The 21,654-nt window shown below is 44.6% G+C and overlaps 1 protein-coding gene across 4 annotated transcripts in view; it reads left to right on the top strand.

Annotated features, from left to right (window-relative positions):
- The window catches only part of sbf1 (SET binding factor 1), a 68,665-nt gene extending 47,460 nt beyond the window's left edge, over positions 1 to 21,205 (top strand). For 3 of the 4 annotated variants that reach the window (XM_020647142.3, XM_020647141.3, XM_020647138.3), the window contains 25 exons: positions 718 to 786; positions 901 to 1,050; positions 1,217 to 1,482; positions 2,575 to 2,747; positions 2,831 to 2,904; positions 4,812 to 5,004; positions 5,107 to 5,234; positions 5,899 to 6,074; positions 7,690 to 7,826; positions 7,942 to 8,149; positions 8,255 to 8,451; positions 8,549 to 8,686; positions 8,785 to 8,880; positions 9,990 to 10,064; positions 10,485 to 10,657; positions 11,139 to 11,315; positions 11,643 to 11,744; positions 11,831 to 12,016; positions 13,603 to 13,729; positions 14,161 to 14,291; positions 14,374 to 14,718; positions 16,407 to 16,612; positions 16,725 to 16,812; positions 16,892 to 17,023; positions 17,199 to 21,205. In XM_020647142.3, coding sequence (XP_020502798.2) covers positions 718 to 786; positions 901 to 1,050; positions 1,217 to 1,482; positions 2,575 to 2,747; positions 2,831 to 2,904; positions 4,812 to 5,004; positions 5,107 to 5,234; positions 5,899 to 6,074; positions 7,690 to 7,826; positions 7,942 to 8,149; positions 8,255 to 8,451; positions 8,549 to 8,686; positions 8,785 to 8,880; positions 9,990 to 10,064; positions 10,485 to 10,657; positions 11,139 to 11,315; positions 11,643 to 11,744; positions 11,831 to 12,016; positions 13,603 to 13,729; positions 14,161 to 14,291; positions 14,374 to 14,718; positions 16,407 to 16,612; positions 16,725 to 16,812; positions 16,892 to 17,023; positions 17,199 to 17,297 — 3,846 coding nt within the window. In that variant the 3' untranslated portion in view covers positions 17,298 to 21,205. The remainder of the gene's footprint in view (positions 1 to 717; positions 787 to 900; positions 1,051 to 1,216; positions 1,483 to 2,574; positions 2,748 to 2,830; positions 2,905 to 4,811; positions 5,005 to 5,106; positions 5,235 to 5,898; positions 6,075 to 7,689; positions 7,827 to 7,941; positions 8,150 to 8,254; positions 8,452 to 8,548; positions 8,687 to 8,784; positions 8,881 to 9,989; positions 10,065 to 10,484; positions 10,658 to 11,138; positions 11,316 to 11,642; positions 11,745 to 11,830; positions 12,017 to 13,602; positions 13,730 to 14,160; positions 14,292 to 14,373; positions 14,719 to 16,406; positions 16,613 to 16,724; positions 16,813 to 16,891; positions 17,024 to 17,198) is intronic. The other variant, XM_020647140.3, reaches the window with a different exon arrangement.
- The last annotated feature ends 449 nt before the right edge of the window (positions 21,206 to 21,654 follow it).

Genomic DNA, 21,654 nt, shown 5'->3' with positions numbered 1-21,654 from the left:
AGGGACAATATAGATCTGAACTGAGAGACTGAAATATCACTCAAATCAAGGATAAAGAAAAAAGACAGACTCTTTGATTTGTTTGACAGCACCTTTACTTTGCATTTGTTTTCAAGGTGTTTTTCTGTGTTTTCATTTGAGATTTTTTGCACGATAACGGTGAAGCCAGAAACCTTTTGTTACGTTTACAGACCACTGCAGAGATCTGTTTTTCTTTAGTTTTACTTTTTAAAGGTTTGTCACTCGGAGAAGGGGCCTTTGCTGGGCCTTTTTCTCTGGACCGCCGCATGCTAATGCTAACGCTCTCTACTCATCGGGAACATTTTTTTTTTTTTTTAAAGCCGGCACTCAAACAAAAACACCAAGTGAGACACATGCCCCTAACAAATCAAATATTGAGCAGTTAAGTTGCAAGCCCCATGTACACAGGCTATTGTCCTGGTTGCAGCGGTCGAAGGTTTGCTCTTGCTGCATGTTATCCCCCTCTCTGGACTCCCCACATTTCATGTCTCTCTTCAGCTGTCCTATCCAATAAAGGCCCATAAACATAACCTTTAAACAAATAAAAATCAGTTCTGGATTTGTATGGTTCCCAGAGTAGTGTGGCATCGAGGACAGAGAATTCAAACCAAAGTTAAACACTTGAAAAAAAAGCTGCAGAGAATATGTTCAGGTTTCTGTTTGCTGTTTTAAAACTGTTTGTTTGTTTCTGTTCAGGATTGCTCACATATGGATGAACACGGTATCGCAGCCAACCTCCTTCCTCTGGTCACAGCCTTCTGCAGAGTGAGTTCATCAGCAGCGTCTCTGCAGTCATTCCATATGTACTGTCCAGAGCTGAGATCAAGTTGTTTTTTACACTCCTACATCTAAAGTGTCTTTTCTGTGTTCGTGTGACAGAAACTGGGCGCAGGCATCACTCAGTTCGCCTACAGCTGCGTCCAGGAGCACATGGTGTGGACCACCATGCAGTTCTGGGAGGCCATGTTCTACAGCGACGTGCAGAACCACATCAGAGCGCTGTACCTGGAGACGGAGGACAACAGCTCTGTAAGTCACCAGAAAGATTAGTCTGACTTTGTGTAAGAAGTTTTAGAAGAAATCTGCCTCCACAGCGAGTCCACTAATGAATCAACCACCCAGCCTGCTGAGCAGAGTGTCACTTTTAACCTGAGATCATTAATCAGTGAGTGAACCTCCTCTGATTGGTCCACAGGAGCAGCAGGACGGGTCAGCCGGCGGGAGGGAAATCAGTGCCCTGGACCTGGCGTCGGAGCAGAACCGCCTGTGGCCGACGCTCAGCAAAGAGATGCAGGCAGAGCGCGTGCAGAAGGAGGAGAGCACCGTGTTCAGCCAGGCCATCCACTACGCCAACAGGATGAGCTACCTGCTGCTGCCGCTCGACACCAGCAAGAACCGGCTGCTGAGGAGCGCCGGCCTCGGGGACGTGGAGAGCGTTAGCAACAGCTACGTCACAAACAGGTAACATGCAGCTGTGGGCTGTCAGAGGATTTTACAGATGTTTAGATGTCAAAACAAAAGTCTTTAAGATTGAGAAAAAAGTAGCTGCCATTTTCAAAATTCTGCAGAACAAAGAGCGCTACGAGCCAGAATCATCAACTGCTGCTCAAAAATGATCAGCTCCAAATCCAACATAATACACTCAGTTTCAGTCGCCATGGTTTCCTCTGCACAAACAAGCAGAGAAAGTGGCAGAACTGAAAACTGGAGATATAACAAGCATAGAAATCGCACTACCAACTAGCGTTTGTAGCCGAGTAGTGGAGAGCTTGTAGATCGATGCACAAGTATGTAGTGTTTACAGCGGGGTAGGACAAATACAGTGTATATCAGACACAGAAGTATGAACCAGGATTAAAGGCTTTATATGCGATTTTTTGATCCAGTAGATGTCGCCCTTGAGCACCAGCATGAAACCAAAACAGCTTGCGCTGCATTGTTGTGTTAGCATGCTAATGCTAGTGATCTTTATTATGCTCGTATCTTCACACTGCATGTAAATTTACCTGAAATGAGCGTGATCTAGAAACACAGTTAAGCAGTGAGTACAGTATGTTATTCTTCTTTTCTCTAGTCCCTCAATTAAACAACTTTCCGTCCGGGCGATGTAAACAAACTGAAGATAGGACTCGGAAACTCGAAAACTTTGAAAGCATCACAGACAGTGGGACTCGGGTGTTACACTCATTGTAGACAGTCATGACTCACAGAGTTATTTTCAGAGGATATACTTGATTTCTATTTAAGTGTGAAAAATCACATTAAAGCCTTTAAGCATCGAAAACACAAAAGTCAAACAATATCACAAACAAGCAAATCAATGGAGGCAACTCCTGTGTTCTGCAAGGTAAAAATGTTGTTTTTTTTCAATGGTTGCTTTGTGGGGGGTCGTCGGGGGCCCGGGATAGGGTAGGGATTGTAGGAGGCTGCCGTGTTTGTTGCATCCAGATTCAATCAAACATGTTGGCTGCTTAGTGCTGTGGTAGAGTTATTTTGTAAAGCTGTTTGTATGTAATCAAAGATCATGAATGTTTAACATTCTGTGTGTTGCAGTATTGCCGGCAGCATGGCGGAGAGCTACGACACAGAGAGCGGCTTTGAAGATGCAGAGAGCTCAGACGTGGCCAACTCCGTGGTTCGCTTCATTAACCGCTTCGTAGACAAAGTGTGCAATGAGAGCGGAGTGACCAACGAGCACCTGAAGGCCCTCCACACCATGATACCAGGTATGTGCACAACAGATCCACAGAGAGTATTACACCAAACCTCATCGACAAATCTGCCAACTCCTGTCCTCCATCGTTTTCAGATATCGTCCAGATGCACATCGAGACGTTAGACGCAGTCCACAGGGAGAGCAAGAGACTGCCTCCCATCCAAAAGGTAAACAAATCCAAATTTTACATCCCACTGGACAGAGGCCACGCTGAACGCCAACCAGCCCCGCCCACTCCCCAACTCACCAATCCCTACAGCTCAGGCTCACAGTGTCACAGTGGCAGGTACGTCTGTCCTCCAGAGACAGAAGTGTGTGACTCACCGCACCCCCCGAGCAGTGCATGCTGGGTTACTGCTCCCCCTCCTGAGTGCATTCAGTGTGACATTTGCGTGCAGTGAACTGGAGAGGGATGGCGGCGACGCTGAGCATGATGTGACACGTTTTGTCACTTAGATAAAGACCTGAGGGGAAATTCAGTAACGTCCTCTCCTTCCTAAGAAAATTCTAATTGCCTATCCTGTCAGCATTTTTGTTTGTAGCATGCATCCTAAAGTCCTGGAGGTTCAGTTTTATTCATGTGAGGTCTGAGCTGTGAAATGCCTAAAGAGGAAACTCGGCCCTTTTCCTCCCCGTGTGACTGCAGCTGGGATCAGGACGCGTGTGGCACTAGGAGTTATGCAACAGATTATGAAACCGGTTCGCAGAGAGTTGTATTTCATTTCCTATCCGAGGTGGAGTTCCTTTAGGAAGTTTCCAGGCCTCGCTGAGGAACAGGACGTGATGTAAGAGGCCAGAGGTCAAATTCAGCGTCATACATCATGTAGTTGAGCAGAGGCCTGAAAACAATATCTAGATCCTCAGACGCACCAAAGTGTGTTTTACAACTGTAACACATCAGTTAGGTCTCTGTTGTTTTAGTTAATCCTCCTGAGCACGGTTTGACAGCATGAGGTTCTGAGTGCAGTGGTTTGGTCTGGAGTGTACCAACAGGTATAACAGTTTGCATCCTGAAACTGGGGCTTAAGTTTAATACATTGTAATTCTGCAAGTGGGAAGATGTATTGCATATTTTTATTCTAAGATTAAAAAAAATAATAATAATAATAAAAACTACAACATGCATTCAGGTAATCGACAAAAGATACTTCTTTAAGTCCTTGTGATATTCAACAACATTGACTTTTTCTTCAATGTTCATGAGAGAAGGGATTTACTTTAGACTCATGAAACATTAAGATAAGATGTTTGATGCGCTGGTGACAGAGTGGTTAGTTTGCCTGCCCCATGTGCAGAGATTATGGTCCTCGCGGTGGGCGGGCGGCCCGGGTTCGAATCTGACCTGTGGCTCCTTTCCCGTATGTTATTCCCCACTTTCTCTCTCCCTGATTTCCAACTCCATCCACTGTCCTGTCTCTCCAATGGAGGCACAAAAATCCAAGATGAGATATACCATATACTTTGTTGTCCCCTAAGCGACAGTTCATAAATAGAGATCATACAAAACAAGTAACTAATCCACATGTACATCCTGCAGCGAAATTGCACGGCCCCTATGGCACATCATCTTACACTACCTCTTGTTCAGCATACCAGTGGACATAGGCCCACAAATAGAAATCATTTTTAGAACAGATACAGTTTCACAAAACCAAAAATAATTTTCATACGCTGCAGAGTAACTCATTTTTTATTGCATATTAAAGTTAGCAGTATTATATCACTTCATGTAATGATGTAATGTTAGAAAAACATAGACAAGGATTTTCTGCAACACTATGAAAATTATTTCAGTCCATCATTGAGCAGCATCGTTATCCTTCTGAGCCTACAGGCCGACACTTTGATCTGAACTGAAGTATCGGAGCTCCGGCCTGCCGGACGTTAAGGCAGACGTGTGAATATTTTTGTGTTTTTACAAACCGACAGAGGGAATTCTCCCATCCTCTCATGGAGCGAACTGATATTTTCCATTAGTGCCACATCGAGAATCCTCCATCAACCTCCTCAACCTTCATTCTCCGCTGCATCATTAATCTTCATCTTCTCTTCCACCTTTCTTGTCTCTGTTCAGCCCAAGCTGCTGAGGCCCACTCTCCTCCCCGGCGAGGAGCTGGTGATGGACGCCATGCGGGTCCACCTGATACCTGATGGCCGAGAGGAGGCGACGGGGCTGATGGGAGGTCCGCCTCTGCTCCCTGCCGAGGGTGCCATCTTCCTCACCACCTACAGGCTCATCTTCAGGGGCACGCCCACCGACCCACTGGGTGAGCGATTGATTAAAACACATTTTCATATGTTTTTTTTTTCTGTTTCTGTGTTGGGTTCTCTAAACCCTGCTCCTTGTCTTGTGTTTCTCCCTCCTGCAGTGGGCGAGCAGGTGGTTACTCGCTCGTTCCCCATCGCCTCTCTGACGAAGGAGAAGAGGATCTCAGTCACTTTACCCATGGACCAGTTTGTCCAGGAGGGGCTACAGCTTCGATCCTGCACCTTCCAGGTAGATTCTCAACATGTAGCACAAATATTTCAGACCTCCTTAAAGTAAGACAATAAGGAATCACAAACAAACTCAGTGCAAAGATGCCGGCAGCTTTTTGACTCTTTAAAGAAATGTACATGATGCTCTATCACAAAGAGATTCTTCTTTTCTCTTGTTGTCTCACAAATGTTTGAACCAAGCTTCATTCAATAAACATTTTAAAGTCAGAAGAGCAGAAAGAATCGACAAATCATCACCTTTTACTTTTTCAGTTTGTGTCATGATTCAATTATTTTTGTATCATTTCAAACTGTTTATTTCAATAAAATCTGGCTTTATACCACCGTGGTGAATCTTACTGAAGCCTACGTGCTCCGACACATCAGGCATTAGACACAAGGAGGGAGCAGTTGTTGTTTATCTGGAAAATCCTGGTGCAGAGCCGGGATAAGCCTGACCTACCTACCTACCTACCAGGCCATCACTGCTGGCACAGAAGGAGCTGTGATGATGTTATTAACTCAGACAAAAACAGCTTCTCTTTTTATCTTAAAGGCCAATTTACCAACATGTATCAACAAATTATTGCAGCATGGGTGATATGTAAAATATCTCACTGGTGAAAAGAATTGCTTTGAAAACAGTCTGACCACATCATGTCTGTTCATCCGTCCATCCACAGCTGATAAAGATTGCGTTCGACGAGGAGGTGGCGTCAGACCTGGCCGAGGTTTTCAGGAAGCACATGCACAAGCTGCGCTATCCTCAGCACGTCCAGGGCACCTTCGCCTTCACCGTGGGTCAGTGCGGGAAGCTGGTGGTGGAGCACAAGACCAAGGACAAGAACCAGTCGCTCAAGTGAGTATGAAGGTTTCTTTCTGACTTCTAATCAGACTTTAGGAACGAAACGGTGAACATGTTGAGCTGTAGTTTTCTTAAAGCTTTCATTGTGGTTTTCGATGAGTTTGCACGGGACAAAAGTCGACTTGATTCAGAGTTCCCCCCCCTCCCCCTCTCGCTCAAGGTGAATTCTCTGATTATATTCTGCTCTGTTCTCACATTAGCTCACTCGGATTTTCTCTGATAAAAAAAAATACCCGGAGGGTGGCAGGAGAAACTCCGGATAAAGTCTAAGATGGAAATTTGTTTTTTTTGCGTTCACACATGCAGCTTACCCTGAAAACATCTGGAGTTGTGTCAAAGCACCAACACTCTTAACACTTAAGTATTACAAAATGTTAGAATCTGGCGCTGGACTGCTGCTTGTTGTTAACCAACACTTGAGCAGCAGTAAAATACAAAAGAGGTCGATGTCAAAAGGGAAAATAAAAGATCACAAAGGAGTCTACAGCTCTGTTCTTTGTGGATCTTACACCAGCTGCCTGAGTACATGTCAGCTTGTGATCAAAACCTGGCTCTCCTTGTATTTGGCTGTGTGAACCCAAGCTAAGTGTGAAACGACCGGGAGGTTTTCCTGCAGGATGTGGAGCTGCATTTCTTCTTCGGCTTCGCATGTGATGGGATGTGTGTACATGCGTGTAGGAGTCCCCTCGGTCACAACGCGGTGCATTAAGTGTCGAGTGTGAGAGCAAAAAACATGAAAGCTCTCAGGTCTGCAGAGAAGAAAGCAGCATTTTATTCCCTGAGCTGTTGCATATCACCCATGCTGCAAATACTCAGTTTGATCTCTATGCAGGAAAGTTTGCTGCAAGTTCATGTTGCCTTCAATGTTTGTCTTTGTAATCATTTTATTGGTTAATGTCTTCATCTAACCACAATGTGAATCTGTCCCCTCTTTATTAATTGTTTCCTTCCAATTTCCAGCCTCAGACCACGCACACACACACACACACACACACACACACACGCACACACACACACACATACACGCGCACACACACACACACACTCACACACACACACACACTCACACAGCCCCCTCCTCTTTCTTTTCTGGAGAATGAACACAGCATGAGAGAAGGCTTTGAATTATTCAGCAGTGGAAAATGTGGCTGTCGTTTTATCGACCCTGTTGTTTTCCATCCCTTCTGTGTGTGTGTGTGTGTGTGTGTGTGTGTGTGTGTGTGTGTGTGTGTGTGTGTGTGTGTGTGTGTGTGTGTGTGTGTGTGTGTGTGTGTGTGTGTGTGTGTGTGTGTGTGTGTGTGTGTGTGTGTGTGTGTGTGTGTGTGTGTGTGTGTGTGTGTGTGTGTGTGTGTGTGTGTGTGTGTGTGTGTGTGTGTGTGTGTGTGTGTGTGTGTGTCATTTTAATACACACTCTGACTGTGTGGCGTGCTAAACTAGCAACACACCAGTGAATTAATGTCTGCCGATTATGCACAAAGTCAAGTCAGCTCATTTTCAGCTGGATTCAGACCGCTGGTTTTATATCTCACTGCACAAGAAGTGAAGCTGTGACCGTGATTTCAAAAATAAATATATGCTTCTCTCTTTCTACATGCTCGTCTTCTTTCAGGACGCTTTCTAAGAACCTGGTGAAGAGTGCCAAGAGGACGATCGGGCGACAGTACGTGACAAGAAAGAAGTACTCTCCGCCCACTTGGGAGAACAGGAGCAGCTTCCAGTCAGAGATGGACGAGGATGAAATCTCAGGTAATCACAGGAGTGTGATGTCTGTGTGGATGTGTTATGTTCTGTGTCGCTGTGAACACAACCATAAAGAGAGTTTCTTTATTGAAGTCAGTTTTCTTGTGTTTCCCGTCCACAGTTTCAGAGGAAGTGGACCAGAGCTCCCTCACCCTCTCCTCCACCATCCGCTCGTCCGACAGACAGACCATGAGCAACGTCGTGGAACGGGCCTGTTGCCGTGACTACCAGCGGCTCGGCCTGGGCACGCTCAGTAACAGCTTGACGCGCTCTAAGAACGAGCCTTTCAGGATTTCAACCGTCAACCGCATGTACACCGTCTGCAGGAGGTGAGAGACCCCACACACACACTCAGATAAATAAGAAGTGTGAGTCACATGTGGACAGTAGTGCTCAATATAACCTGTGTGTGTGTGTGTGTGTGTGTGTCACAGCTACCCCGGCCTGCTGATTGTGCCTCAGAGCATCCCAGACACGACCATCCAGAGAATCTGTCGCTGCTACAGACAGAACCGCTTCCCAGTGGTTTGTTGGAGGAATTCAAGAACGAAGGCCGTCCTGCTGCGGTCTGCAGGACTCCACGCCAAGGGGGTGGTGGGCTTCTTCAAGTCCCCGAATGCTCCTTCTTCAGGTAGAAAAAAACTTTAGGCATCTAATGTCAAGCCCCTTAAATATAGCATAAAAATAAACATTAATTGAGACGTTTTTTGTTTTTTTTCTTCCTGCAGTTCCCTCGCAGGCCGACTCCACCAGTCTGGAGCAGGAGAAATACCTGCAGGCCATCATCAGCTCCATGCCGTCTTACAGCGAGAGCAGCGGCAGGAACACGCTCAGCGGCTTCACCTCCACACACATGAGCACCTCAGGTGAGCGAACACACACACTGATGGGACATGTTAGTGTCAGAGGAGCCTCACTGATCGCAGAGCTGATGGTGTGTTTTTTTTTTTTATTCTGTCCTCAGACTCATCAGATAAACTGAGGCAGCCTAAGATCGGCGCTCTGATGAAGCAGGTGATGGGAACAAAGGAAGACGTTCCTGGGACCTTCAGCAGAGGAGGTAAGACTCGCCTGTGTGTGCTCATGTTGCTCCTGTATGTTTCTGTTAGCTGTAATTGGTCCATTCCAGCCCTGGTTTCATAACAAAATGTGAAAATCTCAGTATTTTTAAACCTGCGCCCTATTTGAACGTATTTGTGGGTCTTAAAAACAAAAAGGTTCTTAAAGCTTTGGCATTCCTACAGCCGTAAAACAGGCTGTAATCTTTCAGCCAAATGTGCACCGTCAGAGTGCTTCCATTTAAAATGTTGTTATTGACACGGACAGGCTCACATTTTTGAAGTGTCAAATAATATTCAATAAAGGGTTTTTAGAAATTTTGCTATGTTCTGCGATTCCTCAGGGCATCAGAAAAGTGCCTCCTGGTCGCGTCTGTACTGGAGGAGAAACACACACACCATTACAACTGGGCTAAAAAAAATAAAAACAATAATCTCTTAGGTTCAGACATGAGAGGTCAACACAAAGATGCTCAGAGTGCAGAGAGGTGAATAAAACGATACGATGTGATACACTTTATTGTCTCTTGAGGAAATGTGTCTTGACACTTTGTCTGAGTGCTGCAAAACATTCAGCTGCTTCCACTCGAATCAATAAATAAAAACGATAGAAACACACATTCTCATGTAGAAAGAAAGGCTCATACCAACTTAACACAACATATATTGCACACAATCTGCAAAAACACAGCATGAGAGAGAAGAAAGGTTAGAGAATATAAAAACATGTAGGAACACCATTTGCACGCTATTACACATCCCACATAAAAACAGCAGGTGTTCATAATAAAATAAATGAACTTAGATCAGGGAACACATTTCAGTTGAATGAACTCCTGTACTCCAACTACATCCAATACCACTTCAGTAATATCAGATTACAGGTGGTCATTAATCGAGTCAACTTATCCACCAATAAACATTTCCAAATGTGGTTAAACCTTTCAGTAATCTTGACCTCTAAATATTTAAAATACGAGCTCAGGTTTAAAGAATCCTACTTTCAAGATAAAACTGAATCTGGGACTGGACCAGGAGTTTGTTTGAAACCATCCTCCTCCACTGTGTGGCGCTGTTTGTTTAACTCGCCCTTTCTGTCATTTGACCTCAGCTCTTGGTCAAAGGGCCAAGGTCATCTCCCTCTCTCAACCCAAAGTGTCTGGCAAGGCCAGGAACCCTCCTAGAGGTACAGTAGGCCACGCCCCCTCCCGTCCGTTCACTCCTGTCTTAACCAATCAGATCTCTTTTCCCTGTAGCGTCAGTGTGTTTGCCGTGGTTCCTGACAGTGTGCTGTCTCTCAGACTAATGGTTTGTTGCTTGTGTTGATCGGGGAGCTGCTGTGTGTGCATGCTGCAGCTGTCTGACATCCTGTTTGATGTTCTCTGTTTGATTCTTCTCTCTGTCAGTCAGTTTCTTCATGATGTAGCAAACCGGGCTAGCTGGTCTTCAGTCATTTCTGCCTCGTTTACCAGCATGGCTGTAGCTGTGGATGTTAAACACATGACCGTTGATCCTCTGATGGCTTTGATTTCCTCATGAGGTTTGATGGTTCACCTCTAAAGTCTCTTTTGAAGACTCGACTTTGTCCCTGTGTGTTTCATGACAGGTAAATGGGGCAGCATCCGAGGCAGTGGGCGTCTAAGTGCCTACAACCCCGACGTGGGGACGCGTCTGGCAGGGAAAGAGTCTCCGCAGTCCAATGGTGGGCCGAGCGAGGCGCTGTTTCTTCGCCAGCAGAAGGCCTACCTGTACATCATCGGAGACAAGGCCCAGCTCAAGGTAACCAGGCGAGAAGGAATGCCGAAGATGGGACCTCTGAGCACCTTGGGCTCTTTTCTTACATATTCTAGAGTCTAAACTACTGAAAGGTGCAAAAGTAGAAAAGCTCCAGTAGATTTATTTTACCTGCAAAGTAATCTTGGGACAAAACCAAATCAAAGTAGGATGTTTTTTCCACTCACAGGACCAAATCTTTATTTATTTTCAATAGTAAGATCCTTTTCTTTTCTTTTTTTTAACCAGAAACGAAAGATAAAAAGCTCTTTTCAAACTGTTGATGATTAAACTGTAATTTAACAACTTTCTGGTCAACTTCATTTTCTTTTTCCATTACGCAAATATATGATCACAAGCAACAAAATTTAACTCCAAAGAAATACAGTCTCAGCAGATGTTGACCAGCAGCTCCGGTGTTGGGCTGGAATAGAAAGTTTAGAAAACGGGGAAGAATCTGCTCTGACATTACGTTGTTGTTTCTCAGGGAGGGAAGCAGGACTCGTTCCAGCAGTGGGAGGTGGTTCCCATCGAGGTGTGTGACGTGCGGCAGGTGAAGAACAGCTTCAAGAAGCTGATGAAGGCCTGCGTGCCGAGCTCCTCCATCAGCGACCCCAACATGAGCTTTCTGCGATGCCTGGAGGAGTCTGAGTGGATGGCTCTGGTTGGTGCTCCCTGTTCTTCCTGTAGCTTATTTATGAACTGATGAGTGTTGTTTTTACTAACTGTGTGTGTGTGTGTGTGTGTGTGTGTGTGTGTGTGTGTGTGTGTGTGTGTGTGTGTGTGTGTGTGTGTGTGTGTGTGTGTGTGTGTGTGTGTGTGTGTGTGTGTGTGTGTGTGTGTGTGTGTGTGTGTGTGTGTGTGTGTGTGTGTGTGTGTGTGTGTGTGTGTGTGTGTGTGTGTGTGTGTGTGTGTGTGTGTGTGTGTGTGTGTGTGTGTGTGTGTGTGTGTGTGTGTGTGTGTGTGTGTGTGTGTGTGTGTGTGTGTTCAGCTGCACAGAGTGCTGCAGGTGTCAGTCCTGGTGGTGGAGCTTCTGGATACAGGTTCATCAGTCATGGTCAGCCTGGAGGACGGCTGGGACGTCACCACACAGGTAAGTTAAACTCCAAAACTCTTCAACTTTGCCTCTTAAGAACCCGTTGTGCCGTGCAAACTGAGCGTGCTGTGCTCTCTGTGCAGGTGGTGTCTCTGGTGCAGCTGCTGTCTGATCCCTATTACCGAACCTTCGACGGCTTCAGGCTGCTCGTGGAGAAGGAGTGGCTGTCGTTCGGACACAGATTCAGTCACCGCGGGGCGCAGACGCTCGGCAGTCAGAGCAGTGGCTTCACTCCGGTCTTCCTGCAGTTCCTCGACTGCGTGCATCAGGTGGGTGTGCAGCGCCGCGACACGAACGCAGAAAAAAAACTACATCTAAACTTATCTTCAGTTTAAGCACAACAAGCGAGACGACAAGTGATGTGTAATGATAAACGCCTTAACTGCACGTCAGCATCCTCCTGTCGTGTGTGTGTGTGTGTGTGTGAGACTCTGACTTACATATAGAAACCTTCTATATATATGTTTAAGATGCTGTGTGTGTGTTTACATGATGTGTGTGTGTATTTCCTGTTTTTCCCATCACTGACGTGTGTTTTGTCCTGAGTTGACACATGCAGGAAGTCAGTTTCATGGAGCTTCAGTGATCTCACAGTTCCTTTTAAAGATTAGGAAGAGGAACCAGGTGTTGCTGAAGGCACAAATACATACATTATACACATGATATAAAGTGGTCAGGACACTAGGACATCAAACTTTGATCTGGGTCTAGTAGAAAGTCAAACAATATTGATGCCTGTTATGATACAACTGCAAAAAAAGTCCTATGCACCAAACATTCAGTAATTTCATGTTTTTAATTTAAAAACTTTATATGAGATTTTTGGATCCAGCAGATGTCGCCCTTGAGCACCAGCATGAAACCAAAACAACTTGCGCTGCATTGTTGTGTTAGCATGCTAATGCTAGTGATCTTTATTATGCTCGTATCTTCACACTGCATGTAAATTTACCTGAAATGAGCGTGATCTAGAAACACAGTTAAGCAGTGAGTACAGTATGTTATTCTTCTTTTCTCTAGTCCCTCAATTAAACAACTTTTATACATGAGGGGAGGAGTCAGCCGGCCGTCCCGACGATGTAAACAAACTGAAGATAGGACTCTGAAAACATTACAGACAGTGGGACTCAGGTGTTACACCCATTGTAGACAGTCATGACTCACAGAGTTATTTTCAGAGGATATACTTGATTTCTATTTAAGTGCATATAAAGCCTTTAACATTAATACTGAAATTCAGGACATGTTTAACACTCTTCTGATATAAATCTATGACATGAAAGAGTCTGCAGGACTTTTAACATCTACACATGCCCACAGGGGAGAGATGGGTACTCAAGTTTAAGACTCAGACTGAAGTCAACACACAGATGAGACTTGACTTGGACTTCGCCCCTCAGAGACTTCAGGCTCACCTCAGACTTGATGTTTGGAACTCGTGCCTAATCCTGTTATATTGTATTTCTGGCACATTATCTTAACGAGCTGATTCTCATTTCCTCCCATCATGCAAGGAGCCCCCCCCCCCCCCCCCCCCCCCGGCTTCACTTCACACTTCACAGATGACATGAAGACGAACACTGGAGCTGCTACTGAAAGAATATCGGCTCAGGCAGCGCATACATGAATGAGGCGGTCGCTCCTTCAAACCCAAAATGTGTTGTAGAAGCCCGGTACTTGATGTTTAAACAGCATAAGCCTTCAAAGACTTGAGACTTGCAATGAGAAACTTGTGCTCAGTGTCTGTGTTGATTAAATCTGCAGCCCAACATGTCGATGTCTCTGTTGTATAAACTGAACCATGTGGACATGTTCATCCGTCCCCCTGACTTGTGTTCCTCTTCCCCTCACTCAGATCCACCTTCAGTTCCCCATGGAGTTCGAGTTCAGTCAGTACTACCTGAAGTTCCTGGCCTACCACTACGTGTCCAACCGCTTCCGCACCTTCCTGCTCGACTCGGACTACGAGCGCATAGAGCTGGGTAACAACTTTTAACTTTGAGCCTCTATAACACTGAGTGTCTTTCATTCATTCATTCAACATTTATTTATACTCCAAAGATCATTGAGGGGCGAATCTCATTCACAATGACATCGAGTCATTCCAGAAAGAATTAGAAAACAGACATTAAATCAAAAAGAAAAACAGGAGACAGATAATACAAGACTTCTAAAATCAGTTTACAAAAGTACAAAACTGCAATAAATAAACACACTTATGTAACACGTGTGTGTGTGTGTGTGTGTGTGTGTGTGTGTGTGTGTGTGTGTGTGTGTGTGTGTGTGTGTGTGTGTGTGTGTGTGTGTGTGTGTGTGTGTGTGTGTGTGTGTGTGTGTGTGTGTGTGTGTGTGTGTGTGTGTGTGTGTGTGTGTGTGTGTGTGTGTGTGTGTGTGTGTGTGTGTGTGTGTGCAGGTGTGCTGTACGAGGAGAAAGGCGAGAGGAAAAGCCCTCAGGTGTGTAAGTCTGTGTGGGACTACATCGACAGACTGAACAAGAAAACCCCGATCTTCTACAACTACATGTTCTCCCCTGAAGACGAGGAGGTGAGGCAGCTGAAGTTCATGAAGTGAACATGGTAGACGCCTCCATTGAAAGCAGACTTCACTGAGTCTCTGTGTGTTCCAGGTTCTCCGGCCATACACCTTCATCTCCAACCTGAAGGTGTGGGACTTCTACATGGAGGAGACCCTGTCTGAGGGCCCCTCCTACGACTGGGAGCTGAGGGGCCGGCAGGAGCGCGTCGCCGAGGAGACGCCGGAGAAACCCGACAGCAGCGGCCCCAAATCCCACCGACACATCGTGTGGCCGTGCTATGACAGCCTGAGCAAGGTGGTGCCCGACGCCATCACCAAGCTGCTGCAGGACCTGCAGAGTCTGGAGGCGGAGCTCGGACAGACGTCGGAGAAGTGGAAGGACACGTGGGACAAAATGAAGAACTCGCAGAAAACGGAGATCAAACTGGAGAGCAAGGTGAGTGGCCGATGTTTCCTATCAAGTTTTTACACAAAGTGTGTGAGTTCAGAGCAGCAGAGGATTATTCAACGATCTTAAACCAGTTGAACAGTTAATGTTTCCTTCATTATGTCACATGTGGAACAAACTCTTCCGTGAAAAAATGTAATGTATCGCCTGAACAGCTGACTGTGATGGTTTGTAAATTAGATACAAAGTTACTGCTCTACACTGACATCTAGTGGTGAAGAAGCAGAATGCAGCCAATAACTTATCTGAATGAAACTACTACATTTCAAACTGCATTTCTTGAGCTGTTTTCACACATGCACCTCACAGCAGGAGACTTTCCCTGTTGGACGGGGGGGGGGGGGGGGTCTCAATCTTTATTTAATTTCTCGGAGAGATCATTGAGGGCGACCCTCATTTACAACGATGCAGAGAAAACATACACAAATGATAAACAACGAGAAATTAGATAAAGCTACCACAGAAAAAAAAAACAATAAAAGAGCAATAAGAACAATAAAATATATACACTAAAATAATTTAAAAGCTTGAAATGACTACAGTGATAAGTCAGTAATTAAAATCAAATAAAACAGTTACAGTCAGGTATTGGGCGGTTAAAAATAATATTTCTAAAGTGTCCATAAGGGATTAAAGTGCTCAAATTCAGGTCCTGTTGTAAAATGTTCCAGGAGTTTGCTGCACTTACACTAAAAGTAGTTTCCCCAGGTCAGTCCTGGCATGAGGAACCTGGAGAACCAGCCTCTCTCTCTGGAGCGTTGTTAAAAATGGAGCAGGGTTCAGATGTAACAAGAAATAGAACAAAGCGCCAGAGTCCATCACTATTATAACAAATGTTGCCTTGATGTAAATGCATAGTGGAGGTCAACACATTCACAGTTATCAAAGAGCAGAGAAGTAAAGACTGATGAACAGAAAACATAATGAAGCAGTTTCGTTAAGTGCACAGAGATCGCATCGGTCACTCTCAATTAGCACGTTATAAACATCATTACCTGCTCACACTTTGCCTGCGATGAAGTTCCTGCTGCGTTCAAACATCTGTTCACCCAGACTTCATGAGAGGACATTCACCAGGGGCACTGGCAAGAAAAATCCAGATAAAGTCGGATGAAAGATTCAGCTGTTTGCGTTCACATGTGCCGATCAACCTGAACATTTGAGGACATCTTGAGGGAGTTTTGTGGAAGCACTATTAGTCTCAGATCAGTAGAAGTTGGAGAGGGTCCTCGGTCCTTTTGTTGGTGTCACTTCAGCCAAATTTCTAAGCAAGCTGAACTGATGCTAAACTGTGGAGTTAATCTACTGCAGACCTCTGATTTGTCCTAGTTTATTGTCCCTAACATGAAAGGTGACGCCTTGCACAACCCTGGAGGTCACTTGAGTTCTTTGCAAAGAGTGAAGGACCTTTAAAGTATGGAAAATACTAACACCATAAAAGTGAAGTCAGTCAATAGAACAGAAACAGACCAAATCACACACATACAAAACGTTTTTCAAATGTAAATTGTGATTTATAAGTTATTTATCACATATTGTTGTTTGTCTGTCTGTAGTCATCTTGGTACTGTTGGAACAGATTAAAAGTTTTTAAAATAAATCATTTAAAGTAAAAACATCTGGAGTAGACGTGTAACTGTGTGTTCTGCTTCTCACTCCCTCTCCTTCCTCCTCAGCCCTCGTTCTCCAGCTCGTTGCTGATGTCGTCCAACCTGAGCCACCAGCGGCGCTCTCAGGGCGTCTACCTGCAGGAGAGCGGCGTGGGCTCCTCCATCAACCTGGCTCTGGACTGTGAGGCCAGCGCCACCTCTACGCCTGTCCCGGGCCGGCCCAGCACCAGCACGCTGTACAGCCAGTTCCAGAGCACGGAGAGCGAGAACAGGTCTGTAAACTGTTTTTATTACAGAGAGGGAGAGTCACTGGGGATGAATATCAGTCTGAAACATGACGGGGATATCAAGCATGTCTGAGTGTTTCCTCTGATCTCACATCAGGAGTTTTGAAGGCATCCTCTTTAAGAAAGGGGCGTTGTTGAAACCATGGAAACCACGGTGGTTTGTGCTGGACAAGACCAAACATCAGGTAAGACTTGTTTTGATTTTTTTATTTTAGACTGTTGAACCGTCAGCTGTCTCTAAACTCTGCATGTGTGCGTCTCCAGCTGAGATACTACGAGACCCGGCAGGACAAGGAGTGCAAAGGAGTGATCGAGCTGGCCGACGTGGAGTCTGTTATTCCAGGAACGCCGACCATGGGAGCACCGAAAAACATCGAGGAGAAAGCCTTCTTTGACGTGAGTTCACAGTCGATCTCTGAGACTTCATGTGGGTTTGATATTGAGATCAATGCAAAGATAAGGGACTCTCTTTTTCAAATGTGAGATGGCGAGAATATGCATCAGGGACGCCATGTTTAGAGAGTCCAGTTTGCTGATACCCGGAATTAATTTATCTCCTGTCCTCTTTCAGCTGAAGACGACAAAACGAGTGTACAACTTCTGTGCCCAGGACAGCCTGAACGCTCAGCTGTGGATGGACAGCGTTCAGAGCTGCCTGTCAGACGCCTGAAGACGAGGAGGAGGCGGGACTCTTTTTAAAGAGCGAATGAGAGGCGCTGCTGCATCTGACGGACAGCAGAGAGGGGACGGGGCCTCTCACCACGTCTGCTCCGTTCTGTTTGCTAGTATTGAACTAATAACCTTTTTGCGTCACAACGTTTCAGTGTTTTTGTTATAAAAATGAGAAAAAGAAAAAAAAAAAAAGTCCCCCTGAAGAAGAACCACTCGCTGTCGTCTCACACGTCGCTGCAGCCTCTCCACGCCCCGACAGTCTCACCGATGTGTGCGCTGGATCTCTGTGTGCTTATGGAAGCTTTGTGGATGCATCTCTGCAGCTCGGACCAGCATGAAGATTTTTCCAGACCCTCCACCTGTAAGCCCCTCCCCCTCTTCATACTAACCCCGCCCACCCTTTTAGACACTCCAGGAGGAATGACGGAGGAGCTGCGGTCGGCCCGGCCACACACACACACACTTGTAAGACTTTCTCGGAGACAGATGTATAAGATCGACTGATCGACGGACCAAATCAACCTTTGCTGCCTGATGTCGCCTACTCGCAGAGAATTCCAAGAAACAAACTGCAACAAGAGAAGGGGGGGGGGGGGGGGGGCTCCTTAACGGTTCATGAAGGATTTCCTTTTGTCTTATTTCTTTTTCCAAAAAGTCTCAGATAAGAACCAGTAAGAGATCAACGCTCGTCACGCCTGCAGCCGGCGGTGACGATGAAATACTGTGAACGCCATGAATCAGTCACAGAGATCAAAGGCAGGAGAGCCAGTCGCTCGGTCAGGTATTCTGAGTGTGTCGGTGAACTTTCACTGAGAGTGTTTACAAAGTAGACGAATAATTCCCTCACTAAGCTAAACTCCTCACCTGTGTGTGTTTTTAAAATCAGTACAACCACTATTAACGTTCAGAGTTTTTTTTTTTTAAGGGATGTTGAAGGAAAAAGGAGGGATTTATTTTGTAGTGAATTCTTTAAAAAAACAAAAAAACAATCTATGGAAGGAGATCTGGAAGGTGGGCAGATGAAGAGGAGGGATACTTGTGAATAGAGTGATATTATGGGATGCTTCAGAGAGAATACAGATTTTTTTTAAAGAGGTGGACATTGACTCGTTACAGCGCTCCGAGTGTCAGAAGATAGAAGTTCGTTAAAATTCTGGGATGCAGTTTGACTGTTGGCCGTGCTACATTTGCATTTTCTGACTTTTTAAAAAAAACCCACAGAGAAGTCTTATGCCTGTTATCAGAAAGGAAACTCCTTGATTAGTTGCTAACTGCATGCTTTCTGCTGAGCTAGGGATGCATGAATAGCATAAAATATCAATTCTGTGTCACAGATCATCATTTTTTTCAGATCAGCTTTGAAAAGAAGGAGGATAAGACAAGTTCTCGGATGCCTACATACAGTACCAACTTTGTCTAAGACGCCTGAATACAGTGTTTGCAGCACGTTCACGTGCAATGTAGACGGTGTACAGGAGGTCGCCTACAACTTTTGGGATTTTCAAACAAGAAATGACTCAAAGGACTTATATTTGCGTTGCTGTGGAAGTAAACAGGAATTGTGAGCTGTCCACACTGAGAATGAGGAAAATGTCAAAATGAAACTGTATTTACGAAAAGTTGAAGCGACTGTGAGGGGAACAGATTGATGCAAATGTAGCCCGAGCCGTCAGTCAGAGCAGCAGCTTGTCCTTTAATGACGCTGATATGAGGAGCACTGATCCTTCAGTGTGATGCAGTTCAGACTCTGTGTACCTGTGTGCCATGCTTCATAAGAGAGACCACCTGTGACATCATCAGAGCATGTTACACACAAACAGAGTCTGTCAGAGAGCTTTAGAGAAACGGCATGTTTACCTGGAAGGTGTCATCACGTCACTTTTTTTTATCTTTTATGTCAGTTGTTTGTCAAACTGCTCCCCCCACACACACCCCTCTATCCACCCCCCTCTCCTCCTCCACACACACACAAACCACTCTGACCCCCACGTGTTAACACGGACCCTGCTTTGTAAAATACGGTTCTACTGCTGTCTTTTGTTGAACATAAAAATTTTAAATTGTAGATTTTTTTTGTTGTGTCTAATAACTCCTTTGTATATACTACTCCAGATTTGTATGTAACGTTTATGGTAGTAATTTATTTAACTTGTCTCCTCAGTAAGAAAGTTCCTCAAGCACCACTTTATTTTAAAATTAGGAATTCAATGTGCCATTTGTTTTATTTTTCTGTATTAATGTGACTAATGCTTTTTTTTTTTTTTTTTTTTTTGATAAATGTACAAGTAAACCCCTCGATGTCTTTTTTTTTTTTTTTTTTCTATTTTGGTAAACGTTGTCTTAACTCATCACCAACAACTCACGCAGGAGTGGAGGCGCTGTGTTCAGGGGAAGCCGGTGTGGGTTTTACTGTCGCTCGGCTCCCCATCAGCGGCTACAGTCAGTAGATATCTGACACATCAAGTCGTCCTGCAGCCGGGTTCTGCTGCTCTCTGTGAGGTTACTCCATCAGAAATACTTTCACACAGTGCGGGGTCTAAACGACAAACAGGTGTGAATGTGGAATCGTTGTAATTGTAGCTTCTGCTTGTAGCCATGGTTATGGGAAATGTTTTAAGTGTCATATTACTTCTTAGTAAAACCTACTAAACTAGTTCTTGTTTTAGCCACGGAGACGCTGAAGTGGTTTTTCTAGGTACCTGGCAACATTACAGAAAGAGAGGGAGCATCTTGTTGAGGTATTTTATTTTTTTAAAGAGAAATACCCAAAACAAAGTTCTCTTTAAAGCCACCAGACTCCATTGACAAATCAGCAAATAAGCCGTATAGATAATCATGAATGGATGGAGAACAAAGGAGTTGCTGCTCTACCTCTGCCTCTTATTTGTAGTCTATTTTATTATTATTTTGTCACGTTGAGAATTTAAATCGGTTAGTTGTGATCCAACACATATTGTGTAACAGATTGTTATATTGCTCTCTTCAAAGCAACCAAACTCCATCGACACAAACGGTTATTTTAAAGCCCAGACATCTGGAGTTGCTGCTCTATGCCGGTCTCCATTGGTCAGATTTTGTCGTTTTTATGTGCAGCACAAATATTGAGTTGGACCCAGAGCACAGATTAAAAAACATAAATCAAAAAAAACCCACATACCAGTCGAGGCAGCGGTAGATCAGCAACTCCTGCGTCCTCAAAGTAAAATAGCTGTTTTCTCTATGGAGACTGGTGGCGTTGAAGACGGCACTGATAACAGCTGTTTCTGGCTTTAAAAGAATCATCTTACTCTTCTAAATAAAGGTTTATGTGTCAGTTTTAGTTCTATAATGTTGTTAAAACAGCTTTTATTATCTTGTAGGGAAAAAAAACAAGACCTTTTAGGTGATGTCATTTGATCAAATGAAATCCATTTAGACCTCAAAATGTGTCAAATCAGTTTCTAAAAAAGCTGAAAGTCCCTTTATTAATCTGGAGCTGTGTGTCATATTTGAGCTGCACTCATTCTTACAGACGGGCAGAAAGATTGAATCACTGCTGCTGACATGATTCTTACAGACTTCAGTGAAAGGTCGTCTTGTGGTGACACAGCCGACACCTCTTTCAGGTGACCTCGTTCATCTTTTATAATCTCCGAGGAACAGACGAACCTCAGTGACAGCAGCAGCAGACCCCGCCTCCTGCGCTCAGACTGTGTGTTTGAGTTTGTGACTGTAGCTCGTCTCCTCACTCTCGTTGACTCATCTCTAAAAACAAGATCCATTAACCACAACGATATGACATAATCCTTTTTTATTTATTTTTGTTCCTTTTTTTTTAAATTAGAAATGATTTTTCTGAGCCGGGTTATGTTGTCAATCATGTCAATATAGTTTTAGATCCAAATAAAAACTGGGTTTTAATGTTTACGTCTGTGTTGTGTACATCGACTCATTTCATCAAGATTGTCGTAAAGAAGCTTCTTTAAAGGAGCAATCAGTGAGATGTGTAGAGAGTGAAATGATTAAGTGACCTTACTATATGATCAGACATTAAGGAAACATGTTATGTTGAAGTGCTGGCTTCTCTGACAACAATGCAGCAGCCAGTATGTCCTCCTAACTTTAGATTCTGGTCCTGAATGCTCTGGATTTGTTTGGACCAGAGAAGGTAGGCAGTCTTAAGGCCCCACACGGCCGTTTTGGAAGCCCCTCAGTTTGCCAGATATGAGAGCAGTTATCAGGTCAACAGGTGTTGCAGCGATGGAAGCGGGCAAGAGAAGTGGTTCAGCTAGAAGTGATTGTACCCGACCTAAAAAGCCTCTGCCTCTGCATGTTTCTAATAAGCTCCACGAGCAGAAACGTGCTCAAACTAGGAT

Source organism: Labrus bergylta, chromosome 23 (genome assembly GCF_963930695.1).
Source record: "Labrus bergylta chromosome 23, fLabBer1.1, whole genome shotgun sequence".
NCBI lineage: Eukaryota > Metazoa > Chordata > Actinopteri > Labriformes > Labridae > Labrus > Labrus bergylta.
This window is presented reverse-complemented; position numbering and strand designations above follow the sequence as displayed.